Source organism: Podarcis vaucheri (genome assembly GCF_965113315.1).
Source record: "Podarcis vaucheri genome assembly, chromosome: 5".
Classification (NCBI taxonomy): Eukaryota; Metazoa; Chordata; class Lepidosauria; order Squamata; family Lacertidae; genus Podarcis; species Podarcis vaucheri.
The window spans coordinates 36766638-36792904 of NC_138763.1; the positions used below are offsets into that span (position 1 = coordinate 36766638).

Here is a 26267-nt window from a genome sequence, read left to right on the forward strand (position 1 = left end):
TTGCTTTGGAAAGATATGCTGTGTTCAATAAGCTTTGTGCCTGAAAGATTATGTATGGGGTGGGCTCTCCCCCACAATAAGGATGAAATATAGCCTCTGTTCGTTCTATAATAGTTCTCTTTTTTTGCATACGCACTGCAAAGCTAACCAAGTTTACTCCATCAGTAAGCTCTGCTGGGTTTAGTGGGACTTAGTTGATTGATCGTTTATTTAATTTCTATACCACTTAATACAGTGGTACCTCGGGTTAAGTACTTAATTCGTTCCGGAGGCCTGTTCTTAACCTGAAACTGTTCTTAACCTGAAGCACCACTTTAGCTAATGGGGCCTCTTGCTGCTGCCGTGCCGCCGGAGCATGATTTCTGTTCTCATCCTGAAGCAAAGTTCTTAACCTGAAGCATTATTTCTGGGTTAGCGGAGTCTGTGACCTGAAGCGTATGTAACCCGGGGTACCACTGTATATTAAAAATATCTCTAAGCAGTGTAGAAAAACTGAAGCAACCACAGACAATTTAAAACACAATATTACAACAAAACATGGCTACATTTTTTTAAAAAATACCTGAATACAAAGTTACTAATATATTAAAATCAGTATCAGGTGATTTTCCTTCTGACACACCCTCCCTGTCAGTCTCCAGTTCTTACCCAGGGTCGAAACAAACTCTCAGCTCATCCACAAAATTCTCACAACGAGAAGAGTTCCTGGAAATAGTGGACACCATCCTAGCCTCTCACTCTAGAATTGCTTTTTATGGGCAGGCCCAAGGAGGCTGGTATGTACTTAATAATCCTAAATCAGGGATATTTTAGATGTCTTGGTTATCACCACCTTGGAAAATGTCATGTCTCCTGCACAGAACAGAGCAACGTTTTGCATACAGCTTTGAGTTGTGCCTGCTAAGAGCACAAGATAAACTTCCACTAATACTGGGGAAAGTGGATTTTGTGTGCCCTTGATGAAATGAGACCATGTTTAAGGTTATGTAAAAGTCAAAGAAGAGTTAAAAAGAAGGCATAGCATTAGCATACGTAATTCTGACACGAGCGTGGAAGGTATTGCCAAGACAGTCTCCAGCGATAAGGCCAGGGCACAGAGTGCTGGTGGAATGGCTTATACTTAAAGGGTGCTGGCTATGTCTGTATCGGCACACTTGATCATTTGTCTAAGCCATATTGATTTTTCTCCTTTCTGCTTGAAGGGGCTCATTTCCAAAAGCTGCAAATAAGCTAATTAACCTAGAGGGCTGGCTTCAGGTTCTTTTGGAAAGGGAAACTTTTAAGTCTAGTAGCTAGTGGAATTATTCATTCAGCAACAGGGAAAATACTGATCCTATCTTATTGTTGCCTGGGAGAATTTCATTTTGTGTCCTTCATTGCTGTGCAAGTTGCCTTTTCAACCACCACTCGCCATTATTTGCCATATACTTGAACACAGGTCAGCAGTGGAGACTTAAATAATAATAATAATAGTAGTAGTAGTAGTAGTAGTAGTAATAATAATAATAATAATAATAATAATAATAATAATAATAATAATAAATTATTATTTATACCCCTCCCATCTGGCTGAGTTTCCCCAGCCACTCTGGGCGGCACCCAATCAAGTGTTAAAAACAATACAGCATTAAATATTAACAACTTCCCTAAACAGGACTGCCTGTTTATTTATAAGTGATGGACAGGTTTCAGGAGAGATCCTGACACGAACAGAGCTCTTTGAATGCAGAAAAAATGCTCAGACTGTTCCTAACACCACAGAAAAACTAAGCCACACCTTGAAAACAATTATTATTCTAACATAATTTATTTTCTGTTCCTGATCAGTGTAGTTACTGGTAGGGAACCTGAAGCCCAGGGGCCAGATGTAGCTCTTCAGGCCTCTCCCTCTGGCCCTGGTAACTCTCATCTCCCCAGACTATACCCCTCACTGGCCCGGCTTTTACCCCTCGCAAGTCTTTTTTGCCTTGCTGGAGTGTCAAATGGAGGACAGAGTATGTGAATGTGTAAATGCCCGATTCAGCAGTAAAGATTGCATTTTCCCCAGAAAAGCAGCGGGGCAAATGGAAAACTTCTCAGATCTGTGCCTCAAAAACATAGGACAAGCAAGAAACCACTTGGACCTGTGATTTCTGGGCAGGGCCATCATTAGCATATGTGACACCGGGGTGCAAAGATCCGCCCAGCTTTTCTTAGGGGCGCAAGTCCAAGCTGTTCAGCTTTTAAGGAGGGGGAGAACAAAAACCACTAACATGGAATATATATATATAAAAGTGGCAGCAATAGCTCCGTTTTTGTGATCATGCGAAAATGAAACATACCACTGTGGGGCGGCACCAGATACATTGGTTCTGCAGCTCTTCCGCAAAAGAGAACAGATCTTAAAAGCCAATCACAGTTAAGAGCTTAGGCGGCTTCAGCCACGGGCACCTGACGCCCCCCAGAATTCGATGCCCGGGTGCTCCGCACCCCTTGCACCCCTGGGTAAAGACGGCCCTGTTTCTAGGCATGGTGCAAGCTGAGGTGTGGACGAGCCCTCACTGCACAAGAAATGTGCCATTTACAAAAACAACTGAGGACATGATATAATAATAATAATAATAATAATAATAATAATAATAATTATTATTATTATTATTATTATTTATACCCCACCCACTCTTCCCCAGCCACTCTGGGCGGCTTCCAACAAAATATTAAAATACCGTAATACATCAAACATTAAAAGCTTCCCTAAACAGGGCTGCCTTCAGATGTCTTCTGAAAGTCTGGTAGTTGTTGTTCTCTTTGACATCTGGCAGGAGGGCGTTCCACAGGGAGGGCACCACTACCGAGAAGGCCCTCTGCCTGGTTCCCTGTAACCTCACTTCTCACAGTGAGGGAACTGCCAGAAGGCTCTTGGCACTGGATTTCATTGTCTGGGTTGAACGATGAGGGTGGAGACGCTTCTTCAGATATAATGGACATAGCCCCCAAATTTCAGCTCAGCAGTATGTTCTTATTTGTGGTGGCATTAATATTGTCCACATGATCATATTGTCTCATGCCCTACTTCCCACTTAATCCTTACCACCAGTTTGGAGGACAATTTTGCAGGTATGTGAGTGCAGAAGATTGTTCTCACTAATAACCAGGAATGGGGTACTGGCATTGCGCCATCATTCCTCTGCTGGTGTTTAAGCCTTGTATAACTACTTGCTGAAAATAGTTTGGAACAGTGAAAGAAGGTTACTGCCTGTGGTCTGAAGCCACATGACACCCTTCAGTGATCAAAGGTTTGAAAATGTTCTATGAAGAGTTTGAGCTTGCACGGGAAATGTGTTGCCCAAATGTACAGTGTTAACAAGATCCCTGGAATGAAACAAAGGGGTATATTTGTAGACAGCATGTTGCTTTCTTTTATGGAGACATCAGTTTGCTGATTGAAAATGGTCCTTCTTTCTATGCATAGTCTAATTTTAATCTGAAGAGCTAACGTTGCAAATAAGAATTAAAATATGCCTGGAAGTGTTGCTAAAATGTGTGTACAGATCATAAGAAGAACAACTGAATTAGAGTAGAACTGTAATTGTGAGAAACCAGCATTACATCTCAGCAGAGATGTGGAAGGTTTCTATTAGAGTTACTAAATATGTCTTTCCCAGAATACTTACCAGAACCGCATCCTTTTTCTTCTTCTTTTCAAATTAGCAGACCTTTATTATATTCTTTCTATTCCATGTGTCTCAGCACAGATGCCAAACAGCTGCAAAAGTTCAATCAAATACAGTGGGGGGGTAGTATGGGGTATTCTAAATTAAATACTTATCAGAAGTTTTAAAATATTCAGTGCAGGTTTGAAAAAGAACATTAGCTGTCACCTTGCATTGCCCTTTCCATCATGTCAGTCAAGAAACAGGAAGATAGGTAAGCTTAGCAACCTGAAACATCTTGTTGTGAAGGCAATGATATATGGATGATCCTCCAGAATCTAGTTTTAAGGCTGCAAGTAGCTTCTACTTCATAGGGACGCGGGTGGTGCTGTGGGTAAAAGCCTCAGCGCCTATGACTTGCCGATCGAAAGGTCGGCGGTTCGAATCCCTGCAGCGGGGTGTGCTCCCATCGCTCGGTCCCAGCGCCTGCCAACCTAGCAGTTCGAAAGCACCCCGGGTGCAAGTAGATAAATAGGGACCGCTTACTGGCGGGAAGGTAAACGGCGTTTCCGTGTGCTGCTCTGGTGCCGGTTCGCCAGAGCAGCTTTGTCACGCTGGCCACATGACCCGGAAGTGTATGTGGACAGCGCTGGCTCCCGGCCTCTAGAGTGAGATGAGCGCACAACCCTAGAATCTGTCAAGACTGGCCCGTACGGGCAGGGGTACCTTTACCGTTACCTTTTAGCTTTTACAGTGGTGCCCCGCAAGACGAATGCCTCTCAAGATGGAAAACCCGCTAGGCGAAAGGGTTTTCCGTTTTTGAGCTGCTTTGCAAGACGAATTTCCCTATGGGCTTGCTTCGCAAGACGAAAACGTCTTGCGAGTGTTCCGATTTTTTTTCGCTCCCCCCCTTTTTCTAAGCCGCTAAGCCGCTAATAACCTTTTAGCCGCTAAGCCGCTAAGCCTTTAATAGCCGCTAATCCGCTAATCCGCTAATAGGGTTGCTTCGCAAGACGAAAAAACCACTAGACGAAGAGACTCGCGGAACGGATTATTTTCGTCTTGCGAGGCACCACTGTACTTCAGCTAGCAGTGTTGCCTAGGGTATGTCCAGGAGCAATGAATTCATCCCTGCACTGGGATCGCCATTGGATTAACATTTGGCAGTAGTTGTTATATGATTTTAACATTTTTCATCCCTAATAACGGTGGGAAAGACAATTGGGCAGTGCTGCACAATCATTATTTATTTCAGAATTAAACAATGCTTATGGGTATGCAGTGTGCTTAGTTACATGTAAATGTGATGCGATGTGCATAAAATTATATGATAAAATTAAAATGGTAAGATGCTCCATAAATGTCAAATAGCAATAATAAAAAATAGTTGAGACTAGGTAGTCCTGTGAGTTGTTCCCATGACTCATTCATAAACAACATCTGACAAGGAAACTTAGAATTTTGAGCAGGCAGAAGGCAAGTGCTGTAGGCCCTGTAGAAATTTTTAGTTATTTATTTATATTTTAAGAATTAATAGAAAATATCAATGCAGCAATTACAATACAAAAAAACCACACAAAAATCAAAATGGTAATGCAACTTTGTGCAGTATTGATTCATGTAGCTGTCAGACAACTCAAACAAGGGAAATATGTGTAATAAAAGATTAATACATACAAAGGTGAATAACTTCACAATAAAGGACCGTGCATCCAGCTTACTTCTAATGCACTGCAATTATTTTTTTTTAAAGAGTACTTAATTTGAACCAAAGTTGGCCATTTTGGGGAGTCTAGCAAAACAAAACACTGTTGCCAATGAAAACAACAGGCATGATGTAGAGATGCAGTTCACTTGGACTGCTGTGTTCTGCTAGAATAATGTTTACGCCGATACTTCCCTATTGGCAGATTTCCGTGCTCTGATTATTGTAAGGAACACAACAGAAGAGAAGAACAACTTAACCTATCACATACTATTACTTCAAGTATCCATTAACATATCTCTGCCTCTCTCTTTAACATTCAGTCTTCATCCTTTCATTTCCTCTTCTTAAACATTTAAGTATCAGCAGTGCCAACATCTGACACAAGCCAAAATATTACTGCTTTACAAGACGTAGAGCAGCTCATCAGCAAAACACATGCCTTGCTGAACACCTTTCCAAATAGATCTGAGAGGAACAACAGATTGTGGCAATTAAAAGAGTCTCTCAAGCACTTCAGACCACAGGTACCTCAGCTGTGCATTTCATATTAATCCAAACCTTCCAAATGATAAAACTTGACACCAGAAGGTCTTTTATTAAGGTTCCACATTATCAGCTTCCCTAGCAAAATAAAAAAATAAAAATAGAATAGAATACATAACACACAATTATATCTTAGTATAATTCCTCTAGAAGAAAAGCTGTCATATTAGAGCAGCAAGAAAACCCTGAGGTACATAATGAGCAGAATTAGTCTGTGCATACACTGATTCATTAACTGCTGTATAGACAATGTAATATCTGTTTAATCTGCCTATCTCTCCGTGTATCCATATATTGAATGATGAAGTAACTGGAGCACTCCAATAGGGAAACAACAGCAAGTGACATTTTTATTTTAATGTATGGTCTTGAATCAGGCAAACAGGATTTGCTTGAAACCCTGTGCCATCAGTGTAGCCCCTCATGCTGAGAGAAACTTTTTTCCCCCACAATAATTTCCAAGTCCCCGCTGCTGTTTATGAACTCACTTGGACAATTTCTAAGACCCAGGTTGCATATATATGCAGATCTGAGTCTTGAGACAAGTCCAAGCAGATCCAGAGCCAGAAAAATAGGCGCAGTGTTGACTGAATTCACTGAATCAAATGTGTGATGTAGGTTCAAAAGAGCTAGAGGAAAGAGTGGAGAAAGAAAATGGTGGGACGAAAGAACCAGATGGAGCCAGAAAGCCGGTAGGTTGTCTTGGAACACTGGGCAAGGATGAAAGTTGGCATACTTGGCTAGAGGCCTGACAATTTTGCAGGAATGGAGTAGAAAATATGTAGGGTAACCTCCCAGTACATTTTAAATAAGCCTGCCACTTCTGTTTTTATCGCAGTGTCTGATTCAATGTTATGTAAAGGGCAAATGTCACATTTTTAGGCATTAAGATTAATTAAATTATGCAAATGCTAAGTGGCCTACAGTGGCGCAAAATTTCAGGATGGGCAGCTTCCAAGCATCAAGACGACATTTGTTGATGGTTTGCAAAGCAGACCTCTTGAAGAAGGCTCATGATGTTGGCATGGGCCCTCCCTGAATCCATGTGCTGCATGGAGAGGTATTGAGCTAACTTGAAATTAGATTCAGTTCACATTTCAGGTGACCCTGCGTAATTCACACTTTCTGAAACCACAAAGCAGAATACAGCCATGCTTTGAAAGTTGCATTTCTCTGTATTTTGAAATGGAGCTCTTGGCCATGTGACCAAGAGAGTTCTACACTTTTCCTTTTTGTTATGTGTATCCCTAGATTTGCTCCCCCTAGGTATATATGTAAATAGTAGTACAACCAGGAGATTCCTTAGCCTGTCAAAGTCTAGTGTGTTGCTGCCAACTGGAACAGAGAATAGGACTGGACAATGCTAAACAGACCTTCTGAAGGTTCAAGTGTTCGATAACTGCCCAGAGGGTTCAGCAGGCAGTAATCATTGTCCTCCACATGATTTTATCCATGCAAGACCTAACATAGGGATTAAACTAATTTATGCACTGGGAATCTGTCCGGTAGACAAGTATTTCTAGTGTTTGTCTTGTGTGTAGGGTGAGGGGGGCAGTTTACACACCATCACCATTTGAACAAATTGATTGGTAAAGGTAAAGGGACCCCTGACCATTAGATCCAGTGGCAGACGACTATGGGGTTGCAGTGCTCATCTCGCTTTATTGGCCGAGGGAGCCGGCATACAGCTTCCGGGTCATGTGGCCAGCATGACTAAGCCGCTTCTGGCAAACCAGAGCAGTGCACGGAAATGCTGTTTACCCTCCTCCTAGAGTGGTACCTATTTATCTACTTGCACTTTGATGTGCTTTCGAACTGCTAGGTTGGCAGGAGCAGGGACCGAGCAATGGGAGCTCACCCCGTTGCGGGGATTCGAACCACTGACCTTCTGATCGGCATGCCCTAGGCTCTGTGGTTTAACCCACAGTGCCACCTGCGTCCCAATTGATTGGTAGAAGGACTCAAATGTTTGAACTATTTCTCACTCAATATTACATGGAACAGTCCAGGGGAATAAGCAGCCATTTGCCCTGGCAATGTATCCAAGATTGCCTTGTAAATAGCCTTGAGACAAATGTAAACGGCAATCCATAAATAAACCAATTATTAGAGTGAAGAAAATGATTAAGTCGTTGTTCTTCATGGTAACTTTTTTAAAAATAAAAATCTTACTGCTAATGTAATAATGTTTAAAAGTTAATTCCAATAACATTCATGAATTTCATTCTTTTGATAGCCAGGGCAGCAAGAATTATTCTAGGTTCCTTAATTAAACCTGAAGAATGAGAGAGAAAGTGTGTGTGAGTGCCCTTCCTATCCTTGTTTGTTTTTTTACAACATTTAATTAGCATAATAATACAATATCTGCAGTGAGTGTTGGTTTTTTGTAATTGTTATGTGCTTCAGTAACCTTATGGCACACACTCTTAATGTTTCAGGTGTAGTAGCAATGCATATGCAGTGATGCAATGACTATGCTGCTCCCACTGCCTCGGCCTCCGTCCATAGCGCAGGTCAATGCAAAGGCTGGATGTGTTGGAAAAATCATCTCATAATAGGCCCAAGAAATCCGGTGTTCCGCTGATCCCAGGGAAACAGGTGGAAACAAGACAGAAATGCTTGCTTCATACATATGAGAGTGAAACACGTTTATTCCCCCAGGAGCCCAAACTAATCACGAGTCGCTGTGGCATTTCCCTGTAGCTAAGCCAAGTCCTACAATGTAGTTGGAGAAGGGAAACCAAAATGGCTGAACTCGCTATCCTGTACCCCCACTTACCTGAGAGAAAGTCCCAGTGAAATCAGTAAGACTTGTGTCTGAGTCAACACACGTAGAATTGCACTTATCAGGCATGTATCTATAGCAACACATATGTTTTAGCACACCTGTGTTCTTAGCATGTTGTAGAATAGAGGTACGTGCCTGTGGAGCTGAAGTGACTGGATTGGCCATGTGCACAGAAGAAGTGGCTTCAAGGGAAAGCCATGTGGCATCCACAAAGACAGAAGCCTATTACTTGCAGGCAGTGCTGGATTTACATATAAGCTAAACAAGTTATAGCTTAGGGCCCCACTCTCTTGGGGGGCCCAAAAAATAAAGGGGGGAAAACTGGATGTACGTTTCCAAAATATAAGATAAAAAATAAATAAAATACAACCTACATACAGCAACAGAGTTTTGTGTTGTGTAGGCTCCTATGATGTAAATAATGGGCCCCGCCTGCTAGCCTGCTCCCTAAAATATCACTGGTTTGCTCATTTCTATATATAGGGTGCCTACATTCTGCCTAGACTGGTTGCATGGCAACATGTGCAAATGGCTTTAGATACCTATTAGGTCCATAAATTACCACATAGCATATATTCAACACAAAAGACAGTGACAATTTGTTGTTGACAAAGGACAGCTGGATATATAAAGGGCCCCATTACCTTCAGTAGCTTAGGGCCTCGTCAAACCTAAATCCGCCCCTGCTTGCAGGAGAACAATAGAAATATGAAGTACTGGTTTTAAAAAATTAATACATAATTTCTGTGTGCCGTCTCTTTCTTGGTATTTAATGAGTAGCTGTGAGAGAATTGCCTGAGGCTAAATCAAGGCAGCCTAACATACAAGTGGATCATTAATATTTCTGACAAGCTAACTGTATAGAAGTCTTCATCTTGTTTGCATAAATGATCCTTTGTTTTAACAAATAATCGTGATTTCCCATACAAGCTGTGTATCCATCTGTAGTGTTCGCGTATAATGTGATATTTGCAGATATTTAAATAAATGGGATAAATAATGTAAATTTGTTTTAATTGCAGTGATGATTAAGACTGCATTATTTCTCCATTTTAATAAATTGTTTATTTAAAAAAAATTATTCCAGCAGCAACCTATCATACTTTTCCCACAAACACAGCTATTTCATAGAACTGAACATTTTGTTGTTGTTATTCCTACTACAGTAAGGTTATTTTGGAGGGGAAATTGCAGGATATCAAGTAGTTGTGCTGGCACTGAATGTGCTCATACTGACTAATTTTTCTGCTTACAATAATATATCTCTGCATATTAGCTAGATATTAAACTTTCATCTGCATATTAAGTATGTAGCATGATAATTTTGTACAATTGGGCATTTTTAGTACCAGTAAAATGTGGCAGTATGTAAACATGCACAATTTAGTTGTGTGTTTACAACTGCAGACTTTATATATTATATATATTTTATATCTATCTATCTATCATCTATCTATCTATATCTATCTATCTATCTATCTATCTATCTATCTATCTATCTATCTATCTATCATCTATCTATCTATCCTGGTTGAAGAACGCACACTTTGTGTGCATAATGGCACAGCTTCAATCTCCAGCATTTTAGGCTACCATTGCAACCCCACTTACTTACTTCTGATTAACCATGGTTGGGATTGTGCTGTTAAAGGACCTCTGGCAGCAGAGCTGGGATAGACATGTGCATAATGGTTTGGATCCTTTGCCAGGCATAATGCACAGTACTTGACTATATGGACCAACAGTATTACTCACTAATATTAGGGATGGAGGAGAAATTTTATTCAGTTTGCTTTTAAAGGTGAACCGACCTAGTTATCACTTTCTGAAACAATTCATAAACTGAAACCCAGCCATCCTTCAAATTTCATACTTCTCCATATTTCTCAGTGCACTTTTCCAGAGAAACCATGGGTGCAAAAATGCATGTACTGGGCTGCAGTGTGCATAAGAATGCATGCATTTATGAACACAACGTACAAGAATGCATTTTATTAGGGTAAATAGCTTTGCAAAAAATGTGTCTAATAGGGGTTCTGTTCACTTCTATCTGACAAGATGTCTGAAAAGAGGCATCTATACACATATAGCTGAATCCACATAGGTTCCCCTTTTCATATGTCCCACTGAAAGCACAGATACCAGTGGTGGAGCGAGTAATAATAATAATAATAATAATAATATAATTTATTATTTGTACCCCGCCCATCTGGCTGTGTCTCCCCAGCCACTCTGGGTGGCTTCCAACAAAGATTAAAAATACATTAAAATGTCACACATTAAAAACTTCCCTGAACAGGGCTGCCTTCAGATGTCTTCTAAATATCAGGTAGTTGTTTATCTCTTTGACATCTGATGGGAGGGCATTCCACAGGGCGGGCGCCACTACCGAAAAGGCCCTCTGCCTGGTTCCCTGTAGCTTTGCTTCTCACAGTAAGGGAACCACCAGAAGGCCCCCGGCGCTGGACCTCTGTGTCCGGGAAGAACGATGGGGGTGGAGACACTCCTTCATACTGGGCCGAGGCCGTTTAAGGCTTTAAAGGTCAGCACCAACACTTTGAATTGTGCTCGGAAACGTAGCATTCAATGCCCACAGGATGTGGCCCCAACAGCTGTGGTCTGTCCCTTCCATGGGCATGAGGAAGGTATGAATGAAAAGGGATTCTGCAACTGTTGAATCATGTTATAGTTGCCTTTTCATTTTTTCTTTTCTCAGTTAGCACAAGCACTGTTATGTCAACTGCAACACCCATTTCCATTTTCAGGGATGTTCACTTGGACCTCCAACCACCTTGACAGATGTTGCAGTGCTCTGTTGGTTCCTGCATTATACTCCTCATACATGACCTATAAAAAGAAAGGAAAAAGCCAATCATAATGTACACATCAACCCTGTTTCACTGATAAATTGTGTAGAAACAGGATAGAGTTATACCTATACAGTGGTACCTCGGGTTAAGAACTTAATTCGTTCTGGAGGTCCGTTCTTAACCTGAAACTGTTCTTAACCTGAGGTACCACTTTAGCTAATGGGGCCTCCCACTGCCACTGCGCCGCCACCGTGCGATTTCTGTTCTCATCCTGAAGCAAAGTTCTTAACCCGAGGTACTATTTCTGGGATAGTGGAGTCTGTTACCTGAAGCGTCTGTAATCTGAGGTATATATGCAACTCAAACCTACAGTAGCCAAATAAACTAGGTAGTTTGGGATTTATTTTTTTCAGACCAAGACCAAAGAAGTTAGCTCAGTGCTAATTTGTTTGATCATATTCTTTAAATTTAATTTATATTCTCACTATTGGAGGGTTCAAGTAAAGTCATCCATTTTCTTAGTAACTTTGCATATAACTATGTTTGTGATTTTACTAATTTGACACTGCCTGAGACCTTGCTGTTATAAATGGCAAGAATGTTCTCCAGTCTTCATGGAGAAATGTCAAACTTTTCATGTTGTCATGAGAATAATCCAAACTAATGCAGAGCTTGGAAACAAATAATTATCTGACAACATGAAACAGAATTAACATGCACTAGAGCATGTCATGAACATTTCCTTCAGCAAACAAGCAAGGTAATTGCTGTCGGAGTACAAAGCAGGAAAAAAAGGGTTTTGTTCTCTTCTATATGACAATTTGGGGGGAGCACTGTTTATTTGCTTAACCCATCAGAACATGCTTCCTCAAAATGGTGCCATTCAAGGACTGATGGAGTGAGACAAGCTTCCGGATTGCAGACACGTCTCATTTCACACTTCCTAGGTCTGATCAAACAGAATGTTCTTGCCCTGTTATTACTAGCCTCAAAGCTGGCAGGTGCGAATGTTTAAGCAGGACAGTTCTATCACAGGTTCATGCTGATCAGTCATTAATTCCACAAATTTATCTCGGAAAGAGTTTGCCCTCATATCTGCACAGCCCTGCTGAAAACCACACTGCGTAAAAAGTTTTCTGATGAATTTGGTAAGAGTATAAGAAGTGATTAGTAGCTTATTGGCTTGCAGTTTGATGTTTATTGTTTCAGTGATTTGTTGTGATCGGGGTCACCGAAGATGAAGCAACGTATAAATTTTCAAAATAAGTAACAGTCCTGCTAGATCGAACCAAAGGTCTTCCAGGAAGTACACAACTGGGCAGGGAAGCAACCATCTTCGTCAATTGTATACCCCTAGTCTCTGATACTCACAGATATACTGCATGTCACCATGGAGACTAAATAAAAAAATTCCTTCCAGTAGCACCTTAAAGACCAACTAAGTTAGTTCTTGGTATGAGCTTTCGTGTGCATGCACACTTCTTCAGATACCATGGAGACTATTCCACTGTATCTATTCTTCAGAGGGAGAGTACCATCACTTATGTAGCCAGCATCATACCACCTGTGCACCAGAGGGGGAGGTATCAGCATACCTAGGGAAACCATGAGATTTGCAGAAGTGCAAAAGAAAAAAAATATACAACCCACCTCTAAGGTGTAATGAGGACATATATATATGGCAGTGAGCTGCTGGCTGACTGTTGCAGATGGACAAATCTTTCAGTGCTGGTGTATCTCACTTACAATTTTTTCCCCATTTTGAGTTCGGTTAACTAGATTTCAACATTGGTTGGTGATTGTTATTTTTGTATAAAAATTTGTCAGCATTTCTCCAAATATGTACATTTTGGGATGCGTTTTTGCAGAATACGTGAATTTTTGCAAGTGGTTTTCCCCATAATGCATTTAGCGGACTGCCATGGGTGTCCATTGTGTATTGCTTTTTAAACTTGTCTGTTATTTCTTGTGCTATTTTGAAACTGTTTCATTATATTTTGTATATCACCCTGAGTTCTTAACTTTAATAGGCGTATAGCATCTAGATCAAGGGAAGTAATAGTGCCACTGTATTCTGCTCTGGTCAGACCTCACCTGGAGTACTGTGTCCAGTTCTGGGCACCACAGTTCAAGAAGGACACTGACAAACTGGAACGTGTCCAGAGGAGGGCAACCAAAATGGTCAAAGGCCTGGAAACGATGCCTTATGAGGAACGGCTAAGGGAGCTGGGCATGTTTAGCCTGGAGAAGAGGAGGTTAAGGGATGATATGATAGCCATGTTCAAATATATAAAAGGATGTCATATAGAGGAGGGAGAAAGGTTGTTTTCTGCTGCTCCAGAGAAGCGGACACGGAGCAATGGATCCAAACTACAAGAAAGAAGATTCCACCTAAACATTAGGAAGAACTTCCTGACAGTAAGAGCTGTTCGACAGTGGAATTTGCTGCCAAGGAGTGTGTTGGAGTCTCCTTCTTTGGAGGTCTTTAAGCAGAGGCTTGACAACCATATGTCAGGAATGCTCTGATGGTGTTTCCTGCTTGGCAGGGGGTTGGACTCGATGGCCCTTGTGGTCTCTTCCAACTCTATGATTCTATGAGTCTTATGTGGAAGACAATAACAATATTTTTTGTACACTTTTCACTAATATAGGTGTTTTTATGCAGACTTCTCCATAATATTCACATCATTGTACATAATTTCTTGCAGTACAAAATTTGAAAAAGTGTGAATTAGAGGATAGGTGCATTATTTCTATATTGTTTCAGGAATGTGAATTGTGCAGATTTGCATTAAGGTGCCAAACAAACAAAATTTCTTCTCTATCCCTACTAATTTATTAGTATTTCAATCCCATCTTTACTTGATCCAAAGTGAACAAGCACAAAACATTCATTGGTGTCCAAAGCTACCATCTCCTCCTTTTCTCCTCTGAAAGGCCCCAAGCAACTTCCCTGGGCAGGAGGAGGTGGAGTTGATAGCAACCCCCCCCCCCCAAGACCTGCTGGTGAAGGGTGAGTAATAAAGATAAAAATTAAAAATATAATAAAGATGATGGTGGTGATGATACTACACAGTTACTTGTTTACTAAAAAAAAACTCTGAAAATATTTAGTTTTGATAATATTGCCCATCATTTTGATAGTTTTGATAATATTGCCCATCATTCCAGGAAGGCATCCATTTAAAATAGCCATGTGCTATATCGAAATCCTGGCTAAAACACAGCTTTAGGAATCCTGTAGGCACTAAAGCTAGCATAGATGACTAGCTTTTATTTGATCCCTTGCTTCTAAAAGTTTCTTTTGTTTGATCCCTTGCTTCTAAAATATCTTCACATTATAGGTACAGAACCTGTGAAGTAAAAGACTTGAAAGTCCGAAAGATGATGAAAAGATTAGCAGCCAGAACAAATGCATGTTTACTCAAATGTAAGTCCCTGCAGAGTTCAGTGGGCCTTACTTCCTGGCAAGCATGCCTAGGATTGCAGCCTTAAACCATGAAATGATAAAAAGAATTAGATGAGGAATGACATGAATGGTTTTTAGAACAATTCATGCCATGAGCTTTACTGAGACTACCGAAACTATTCAAAGTACAATCTTATTTTAAAATTGAAAAAAGAAATCCAAACGTATTAAGAGAATGTTATTTAACTGTATTAGAAGTCTATTGAAATTAATGTCAAGAAACTATTAGCATGTCAGGGTAGGGGCTATAACTCAGTGGTAGAGCACAGACTTGGCATATAGAAAGCCCCAGATTTAATCCCTACCATATCCAGTGTTTTCAAAAGGTAGATGATGATATGCTTGAGATCCAGGCAGCCACTGCTGGTCAGAGTACCTGTACTGTACTGTATACCAGGTCGATAGACAAATGATACAGACAAATTGGCTAAGGTTGCTTCCTATGTGTCTCTAAGCAAAGATCACACTTTTAAGGCATTTGCATAAGGACGCTTTCTTGCATCATTTGTGCAAAAGTCAGCAGTGGCATTTGCTCATCCCATTAGACGCCAATACATAATTTGCTACGGCATATTAAAAAAGGAAATTAACTGTCAAAGTCTTGCTGAAAGATCATGCTTTTGGTTAGTAAATGATCCATGCCAAATGTCTTTCTGGCCTTCAGGAAAGCATCAGCAGGTGAGAGCCAGGATTCCACTCTCAATCTTTGTAGATGATTAAAGTGGGGGGAAGCAGGACAGTTCTGGATGTTTCTGTTGTTTTGCAGTGATTGCCTACTGGGGGGATTTGAATGCAAAGGTTTGCTGAAGGTTACCACAACAATCAAGTGAAGAGGCATTTTGGAAAGCAATTGCCATACAGAATTCAGGCCTCTATAGTCCAAGCACGCACTATTAGTCAGCTTTATTTGAATGGGATCCTTGTAAGACAAGTGTGGCATAGTGGAAAGCATATCAGACAAGGCTGTGGAGAGCTGGGTTCAGGAATTGATGATGGATTACTTTTATTACTATGAATCTTCTCCGTAAGGGTCATTAATGTTGTTACATGGTATCCTTCTGGCTTGCTAGAATAAATCTAACACTATATGAGGGGGGAAAGAGTAAATTAGATAAGTTTTTTTTTTCTGAGCTATACAATTCTGTTCATATTTATATTTATCTACTGCATATCAGATTGTGTGTATCTATCCAGCCCCACATATCAACTCAATTTTGGCTTGATCAGTAAAGTTTCACTTCTGTCTCCTTGTTACACTAGAAAAGAGACACACTTAGGCTGTTGTCATGGTCCCTGTTTCTAACAGTGTAGGGTTAAGAAACTGAAGCCGTGGTCTCTGGGTGTAATCCTGTATCCTTTCTCAGAATGACAGATAATAAACTAGCCCTTAAGGTATGCTGGCAAGCTCCCAGATCTCCTTCCATATCATTGTTCTTCATTTCCAATCCTACAGTGTTGTTTGGTATACTCTCTCAGAGTTCTCCTAAATGATGGACGCGTTGTGTTCCACACACAGTCATACACAGCAGGGGCTGAGACAGGGAAACGTATCCTGTCTTCAAGATACCACACAGGCTAGAATTGCATTGGACGCCTTTCCTAGCATCTCATTTGCACTTACAACTTACAAGAACAAAACCATTTGGTAAAAGGTTCCATATGCTGATTCCTCTGTTGGATCAAGCATATGGAACCTTTTACCAAATGGTTTTGTTCTTGCAAAGCTTAACTTGCTTATCCCTTTTGCCAGTAACCTTTCAGAAATCTCAGCAGAGAAAGTGAAACATTTTGAACTCTGCAGGTGAAGGTGATCAGAGCAAAAGGAAGTTACAGGTTGGGAGGTAAAATCTGCATGTGGTAGTACAGTTGATCTCTTCAAGCTAAACAGGCAGGCTGGGAGCATTTCCATACAGTCTGAGATGGTTATTAGAATTAATGCAATACCAGCACTACAAAACAGGTTGCAGAGGTGGGACAAAACTGGTTTTCTTCTCCTGAAAAGAGCGCAGTAAAAAAATTGCACAAGAAAAGCAGCTGTGCTCAGTTATTACGTGATGCACACAAATGTCTAAGCGAAGCTCATTCAAATTGCCAGACTATGTGGAATGACATGAAAATATGTCCCATTGAATTCAGTAGGGCGCATAGTCAGAATCAGGCTCTTGCCATGGCCAGAAATGAGTCGTAAGTGCTGAATAACTCTTAACAGGATTTTCTGCCTTTCACAGAGAGTAAATATGACTTCTTTCAGTGGCAAGCAGTCATATAAGCCTGTATTTAATTATACATTGGCTCCATAAAACATAAGTATTTATTCAACAGGAAAGCCGTAGAAAGCTGACTGTGTCTAGTTATCTTACAGCCAAAACACAACAGAAATCTGTGAGACAATGAAGCAATCCTTCATCATGTATAAAAGGACTTTTAAAAGCAAGCTCGTTCTACCATGTCGGAATGACATCAGGCTTTCAGATAATGAATAATAGTAATGATGAACATCAAGCTGCTTGTTTAAAAATAAAATTGAACTACAATTGGATATTGTCATGTTGACACAAATCATGTCTCTGATGCCCATCTGTAAAAAGTATGACACCGTGAACTTTTTGCAACAGGGCTGAATAATTACCCTGTGTTTCTCCAAAAGAAAGGAGCATTTGTTGATGATGCATGCTTTTGTTGCCTCCCATGAAATATTGTGATGAATCACTGAATGGTGTGTAATGTAAGTATATGTCAACATACTCAGTATGCGTCTAGTCTTACCACCTACCTCCTCCATTGTTTGAATGCTGTGAGCATAAGAAAGCAATTGTCCATTTCTTGCAGTGTTCACCATTGTCCAATCTTCAGGGAAACAGCTAGTGGGTCACCTCAGAAGTAATAAAAAAAAATGAACAGTGGGAGGGGGAGTAGTTAGTGACTACACAGTCTCTTCTGATGAAAAAAAGGGGGAGGAAACGTTATGGGGGAAACTGAAAATCCTTTCTAATTCCTGCTGTACGCCCCGTAACTAGAACAGCTATACAATACTGACGTTTCAAACCATTCAAAATGAAAGCAGCCCAAGCAAAATGATGATTGTTGTAAGTGATCATACAAAGGGAAGCTGAAGTTTTGAGACTAAAGATAGAAAGAAAAAAACCTCAACATTTTCAGTGATATTTATGCTTTTCATCACACTTGAGCTAGTGGAGGCCTTGTAAAGCAAACAACAGCTTCAGAAAGGCTTGTCAGAACTATAGCACAGGGAGAGCTAAATTCTCCCTCCCTACCTGCCATGGTCCCAATACATGGTCCCTTGGGTTACATACCCTTCAGGTTACATACACTTCAGGTTACAGACTCCGCTAACCCAGAAATATTACCTCTGGTTAAGAACTTTGCTTCAGGATGAGAACAGAAATCGTGCAGCAGCAGCAGCGCAGTGGCAGCAGGAGGCCCCATTAGCTAAAATGCTGCTTCAGGTTAAGAACAGTTTCAGGTTAAGGACGGACCTCCAGAACGAATTAACTTCTTAACCCGAGGTACCACTGTACTTCTCTCTGGCTGATATTTGCATAACAAAAAAAAATGTTATACTGATTGCAAATATGTTGATTGTATTGTGGCCCTCTGGATAATTGTATTGTAGAGTAGAGAGGGACTCCAAGGGTCAGTGTTGAACTCCAGCTCCCATCAGCACCAACATTGGCCTATATTGTCTGGGAACTATAGTCTAACAATGTCTGGAGCAGCATTAGTTCCCCACCCTGTCCCAAGGAAAATACCCAGAAGTCTTTCTTTGCAACCCTATCTTCATTTCCTCTGCCTCCAGCTTAAGGAGGGAAGTCTTGGCAAACGAAAGAACAAAAAAAAACCAGAAGACTACTGTGGTCCCATCAGCACCCTGATAGCCTGCCTCTACTACTGCCCCTCCTCCCAAACAGAATTTTTGTTTATGTGGTGCGTCCTGCAGCAGTTCAGGAGCCTAGAGGCTTTAGAGTCCAGAATCCCTATTTGGGGGAAACAAGTAAAAATCAACATATGTGGCAGTTTTTCCATAAGTCTTTGACCTTAAGAAGGTGGTTCAGTAAGCTGTGTGCCCTGTAAAAAGAACCAAAAGGAAGTACATATAGTGTATGTTTAGACTCCAGAATTAGTTTTTATGTGATGGCCAGCAACTTGAACAGCTTTAAAAGAATGGAGAATAAGGTTGCTAATGCCTACCAGTAGTGATGGTTGTATTACTTCCAGGATCCAAGGCGGTATGTTTCTGAATACCAGTTGCTGGGGAATGCAAGCAGGAAGAGCGCTCTTCCGCTCCCATAGGAATCTGGTTGTCTGTTATGGGACCAGGATACTGGACCGGATAGGTTTTTGTTATGATCCAGTAGGGTCCTTATTCTGTTCTTATGAGTCACATCTATAGCTAGCCTTATCCCTGGGGGTTTTCACTGAACATTCATTGTGTCATATTCCAGCTCCTAGCCAATGCAATTACTGACTTCAGGAAAGTGGGGAAAGGAAGTGGTTGAAAAATGACAGCCGCCTTCACAACCTAACATCAGAGAAGCTGCAAGTGAAAGATGCTGTAAAGTGAAAGATTGACGTTGGAGAAGGAAGGAGATTTCACTCAGCCAGATGTGCGTTCCAGGACCTCAAATGCCCAGTGTCTCATTTATGAGCTCTTCAATAACGTCCCACCTTCCATTCAGTGACTCTGTGCTGTTTGATATGGGCTGATATGAAATTGCAAGAACGTGGCTTCCAATGGGGAAACGGGCCAATGAAATAAGGAAGCCCCCAGCACCTTTCCTTTGAAGACAGAACTGTAGAAAATCATTAAAATGACAACCAACATTTTATTTTATTTTTTAGGGGGCGACTGAGAAAACAAACTTAAAGTCGGAAAGAATGGCTATCAGGGACGGCGGCAGTGGGAATGGAATGAATGAAGAGGTGGGATCCAGTGGAGAATGTGATGATGAGGACGGATGTCAAGGATCTGGTGAGAGAAGCCTCACGAAAGGTAGGTCCAATAGTTCTGCATAGATTCACTAAGCTGTGTTTGACTTTTATCTCATCCAGGTACTACACTAACCCTTGGATAGGTAACCTTTAGCCTTCCAGATGTTGCTAAGACTCTAACATGACCAATGGGTGGGTGGTGTAGTGCAGCAACATCTGGAGAGCCACAGGCTCCCCATTTCTGCGGAAAACAATGATTTGATTCTATGGGAACGAACCTAGTCTCCTCCTGCCACCACTACTGTCCCATCTTCTTATGTGGCCTTCAAAAACATTTTTCTTCCCATTTTAGAAGCTTCTTGTGTTGTGTGGGCCAGCTATTGTTGCCTAACATTAGCTGTGAGATTCAAAACAAGCCAGCTTCAAACCACGGGCTGTGAATCGGGCGTGCTGGAACTACTTTCGGCATGGCAGGAAGGCATGACGCTTCCAAACTGCTTCTTTCAGCCGCACGAATGGTAAGCACGCATGCCCAGGAGGAAGCTAGGCTCCTTCACAGAGCACTAAGCCATGGTTCAGCGTGAAGTCTAACCACAACCACTGTGACTTAAGCCTTTCTTGGATAGTACCGTGGCTCCACAAATTTTAAAATAACAACTGCTAGTTCTTTTGACTTGAACATAGTTGAAATAAGCAAGCATAGCACTTGAACCAAAGTTTTGCCATTTGATTATGGTATTTTACTAAAGGTGTATTGCCCGTCTGCTCATCCACAGTTCATTGTCTTCTCTGGTGTTTCTGTAAAGGAATGGTGACTTGTTTGCGGGGCAGGGCATGCGTTATGGATAATGTTGATGGAGTAAACGTCTAAGCCTAAGGCAGTGTGCTGCTTTATAGGATAGGAGCTATGTTTCATCCGTGATTATAGGTTCTTCGCCTTAGGCCATACTGCAGTGGTGACTTCTAATTTAAAGCCATTATTTCTACGTTAATGTGCATTCTAGAAAACCCTGTGCAATGTTTTCCTTCCTGTGTTTTCCAGCCTGGATTTTAGACTTGTTAAGTGCTTTAAGTAACATGTTTTCTCTTCAAAGTGGTGCAAATTAAACATCAGCCAGGTGCTACTAAGTATTTTTTAATTGACTATTAGACTATTTAAATGCTATAGCTGTGCCAGAATCTACCAAGGCTCTATTGTCTCTCAGACACTCAGTAATGTAAAATGAAAAGCATTGAAATCTTGTCCAATAGTTGGCTCATCTACACAATATGTGAAATCTGCATTCCTCCCTCCCCCTGATATTGCCACAGATGGAAGTGAGAAAGAGAAAAAATGTTTTTTCATAACTAGTGATGAAATTATTTGGTAGAAACCATATATTCCAAAAATATAGTTCATATAAAGTGTTGCACATGCTTTATATTTATAGCATTAACAGCAGCAATTCCACCTTGAAAAAATTATAATGGTATTTTGTAATTAACTCTAAAGTAGTGTTATGTGTTTAGGCCGCTAGCTGTAAATCTGTTTTGCATATTCCGATGCAATTAAGAGAGAGAGTGGGAGTCATCTAATTAAAGGGCTCCTTTGCTTTTACAGTAGTATGATTTTTCAGAATCCTAGTAATTTCAATCCATTGTCAGTTTTGTATAATGCCGTAAACCTTGGTCTATTTAAATTGGTACCATAGTGTGGATGTGTGTATTTCACAGCTTGAGACATACCCAGAATAATTGTTCCATTTATATTGTTAGCACCAGTTTGAGCTTTCTGTCTGCCCTCTCTTAGCAGCCACCCTAATCTAATACAGAATTTGGTGTGACAGTGCTAGCACATAGAATGTTTGTTCGCGATTGGCCACCCCAAAATTGCCATGGCCATCTGAATAGGGTTAACTGGAAAGGAAGGTCAATTGTTTACAAAGATGTGGGGGATGGAATCAAATTGCTTGGATTCGTTTTGGAGGGGGCATTTATTTTAGTTGCAGGGAATGAAAAGCTTTTGCAGTCATGCGCCTTTGAGGGTGATAGAGGGCTTCCTCTCCTCTCTCTGCTGGTTCCAGCTTCTCCTGGTTCTTTAAGCAAATGTCATGGCTCCAGATACTGGAAGCGGAGGAAAGCACCTGCACCACAGTGCAAAAGCTCCAATCACTGTGACTTTAAGAGTTGAAGGGAATGTGATGGGGGAGGGGAGAAGTTACCTGCTCCCCTCATAAGCAGCAGCATTACAAAGATAAAAAGAGGAGGACTTGTCACCATTGCTGCCCCTAAGGTAAGCAGTCTCACCTGATTTGGCAAGATGGTGTGCCCTCCACTTCCAAAATTCCCCTCATTTGGGGGGTGGGAAGGGGACAGGGTAAACAGTGCCCAGAAGTTGAGGGGAAGAGGAAATGGAGAATGATTCATTACGTGCGTGTGCTATGTTCAGTTAGCAGAAAGTGATAATTCCTCGAGTATCTTACAATTAAGCTTCTCCAAGCAATTCAGTGTGATAGGAGACACTTCCCCTTAAATAATAGCCAGTATTTAAAGAAGCGTGTGCTAAAGCATCAAGAGGATGAGTTCCTTTCATTGTTTGGATCCTGTGTAGCTTTCTCTACAGTGGATAAAATGTTTAGTAGTCAATGAGCAAATGTTCCAAGCATATTATGGAAAGAAATGAGTACTGCATTGCGTTCAACGGAACACATTGAATGACAATAGATGTACCTCCTTTTGGGTAGCTGGAATTTATTTTTTACCATCTCTTTTATGCTTCTGCTACTTAGCTGCCCTCTTTTTTGGGTAGAGGGAATTGGCCACCTGGTTCCACCACGTTGGTCTACATGGTGACACCACCATGGATTGACAAGTTTTCAGAGTACAGTGGTACCTCGGGTTACATACGTTTCAGGTTACACACTAGGCTAACCCAGAAATAGTGCTTCAGGTTAAGAACTTTGCTTCAGGATAAGAACTGAAATTGGGCTCCGGCGGCGCGGCAGCAGCAGGAGGCCCCATTAACTAAAGTGGTGCTTCAGGTTAAGAACAGTTTCAGGTTAAGAACGGACCTCCGGAATGAATTAAGTACTTAACCCGAGGTACCACTGTAAAGAAAAAGGATGAATACAGGGCGTTGCCAGTGGCGTAGCGGGGAGCAGCCTGCGGTGGAGAGAGGAGAGTCATGGCAACGCTGCTGCCTGCCCTTCTCAGTTGTGGTGCACCGGCCACAGCAGCGCTGCAAGCCTGTCCCAGGCAGAGCTAGCCTACAGTTTGTGCCTGATTTTATGGTGGGATGAGCAAGAGAGAAAGTGAGCTGCCGGAGATGTTTTCAGACCTTAAAGACGCGCAAGCAAAACTGTAAAATAATAAGCAAACCCAGGCAGATATACTCTGTAATGGAATTAGTTTGGTATGGAAAGCACAACCCATGCAGGTTATCACAGTCCTGGCTGATGTCATCATGGAGTTGGGCTGGACTGGGCAGTTGCCAGAGCTCAGGTGTCTTGAATAGCCACCATTTATTACTGCATTCTTCATCTTCCTTGATTTTACACACATGCAGGAGAGTCTCTGACCTCCTATTCACCGTAGTGACAGAAATCTTTTGTGTGAACCACAACCAGAAACTTCATAAACATTTGAAATGAGAGGAGAGAAGTGCAACCTGGAAGATATAGCCATTTTCCTAGAAACCCAGCATCCTAATGTTTTAAGGCTAGCTGCAGTAATGCAGTGGTAATGGAAAGCACTAGGTACATTCTCGAGGGCATTGTTTTCATGTTCACATCTCCAGGGTCAAAGTGGGACCAGCAATGTTGATTCACTGACAGCCTCTTAATCAGTGGCCCACAAATCCAGTTTTACCATCAAACTGGTTCCAAAATTAATGGACAGGTCAGCAAATGTTCATGCTTCTGGCATTTTTCTAAAAACCATGAAACTTCAATGTATTATTAACTGCTTTCCTTAAACTCTTCCATTAAAAGTTGGTTTTTTTTTAAAGAAATAATTCAGTGTTTTGTTTAGTATAATTGCAAATAAGCATTTTTATAGCAAAAGCTATTATTAGCTCTTAAAAAACCCATTTAAATATTTAAGCACAATGTATTTAATTACATCTACAGACCCACATGAGCGTATTCAATACGAATCCACCTAGCAGAGCTAAACACATTCTCAAGTATTCCACAATTTGTCAGGCTTTCTAGGCAGTAAATAGCTATTTAAATGTTTGGTAATAGTCCTGCTGAGCCAAATCTGGGGCCCCATTTCCTGGATATTTCCGCTCTCTGTGATATGTGCCTCCTTTCGCCACCTGAGGTAAAGCGGCGGAACTGCTGCCGCCGTCACTCCATTCTGCCATCCTGAGTCCCATCACTTTTCCACCAGCTACTTAAGTGTGTTTTCCTTCATGGAGAGCACGTGTTGCGGTGGGGTCTAACAAGACATCCCACTTTTGCTTGGCGGGTAAAGATAGTTGGCCACCATTGCGATTGGGCTTCTCTTGTCATTGGGGAGAATTTGATGTTGCCATTTTGTGATTGACAGCCTATTAGCTTTATATTCCCTGCGTGCAGCGTTGAGCTTCCTCTTTTCGCTGCATGCATCAGATCACCCGCCCACCCTCCCTATATTTAGGGTTGTTCGCATTGACCTTGCTATGCCTGTCATGGGGTCATCTGCTTTTGGGGCAGGGGCCTGGTAGGAATTTTGACCATTTGGCTGATTGGCTGGAGCCATTTGGTTTTTGCCTACTGTGTAGCAAATCGTCACAACCTGTAAGGTTGCAGTTAGGCATTGGTTTTATGAATTGGTTGGTGGAGGGGCATGGATTGGCTGTGCCTGCCCCTCCAATGCTGCTGCTGCAAAGGTATTCCATTAAAGGAACCCGGGGGTTGCCATGCTTTTGTCCGAACCCCTGTCAAGGGGCTAGGGCCACGCAAGAGCCCCCGGGAGCATTTGGGGAGAGGTGAGGGCATGGTTCCCAGCTCCATCTTTCTCCCCAAAATGTTTTCCCTTTCTGACTATCTTGGACGTGCAAATGTAAGTCTGTCCCCTTGCGGGGTCAGATAGTCACAACCAATGCCTAAGCAACCACTCACATTTTTTGTATTTTAATATAGTTGTGGCCAAAATTATGCCAAAAACCCTTAAACAAAAATTCTGCATGAATTGTGTTTTTATTGGGGTGGCTTGGGGAGCTCAACACGCAACTGCACATGCTGCAGAGAAGCTTTGTGTGGCTTCGCCCAAGTCCCACAGGACTTCACCGAACCTGTGTCAAAGATGGCACTAGCTCTCAGGAAACCTCACATGACATTTTGCAAGACTTGAGGCGGAGGCCTATACGAGGTCCTCTTTCCATATAGCCTGGTCTCGTAATCCTAGCAGCTGCTGTTGAGTCTGGTCAGCCAGCCAGGCCTAGCGGGAAGTGAGCACCCCCTGCAATCCTACCTACCAGAACAATTGCCACTGCTTCCTTTCCCTGTTGTGTGGCTGCTTCACTTTAGACAAAAGACAAACGGACCCGCTAGTGACGTTTTACATCCCAGCCATTGGTTTCAGCTAAAATGAAATGTTGTGGTTCGTTTGGAGTTCTTTGTCAAGCTGGAAGATCTGAGGATTTTCAAGGGAGTCAGAAAGAAAAGTGTAGTGACATTTGCTCTGGGGATTCTGCACACTCCTCTCCTTTCTTATTAAATCATAGTTACAAGTCAGAAATGTGGGGACTAGATGAATCGTTTTTATCTATAAATAAAAACAAGGATTAAAAGCTGCCTTGCATGCATGTAATTACCAAGAAGGAAAGAAGTGACACCTGTGTAGTGTGAAGAGCTCCTCTACAGGATTCAACCCTACAGGCCAAGCCCTTTTTCAGGATATTGCCTTTCACTCCCTTTCCCAGTTTTCTGTCCTGTCCCTGCAGCAATCTGTGCTAATTCAGTATGTTTAACCCTTACTTTGTGGTTTTGTGTTTTCTTCGCCATTAGAGTTTTTAAAAAATGTATTACTGCAACCCCCACCTGACTTACTTCCTGTGCATACATGTGGTGCTATTTCATCTCCAGAAGGACTTACATTCAGAGAGTGAGCTTGCTATAAGTATATATTATTTCCCCCTCTGCACTGATAGGCAGATGATTTAATATATATTTTAATGACATCTCCCTGCTTGATTTCTATCACATCTCAACAGCTGTTCAGAACTAATGTATTTCTCTCATTGAGCACAAATGCTATCACTAGGCGCCGTTTTCACATGTCAAGAACCTTTTAGCCCTCATTATGTTCTTATCTGCTAACATTTCTATGCTGCTGCTCAACACCAATGTGCTGTATAAATTGCCATCTTAATCAGTCTTCCTGCCCCATGTGTCGCGTTCTC

At 41.5% G+C, this 26267-nt stretch overlaps 1 protein-coding gene across 2 annotated transcripts in view; it reads left to right on the top strand.

Moving 5' to 3' along the window:
• The window catches only part of LOC309531939 (glypican-5-like), a 407839-nt gene that overhangs the window by 274691 nt on the left and 106881 nt on the right, over positions 1-26267 (top strand). For both annotated transcript variants that reach the window (XM_082221811.1, XM_082221812.1), the window contains one exon: positions 19811-19961. In XM_082221811.1, coding sequence (XP_082077937.1) covers positions 19811-19961 — 151 coding nt within the window. The remainder of the gene's footprint in view (positions 1-19810; positions 19962-26267) is intronic.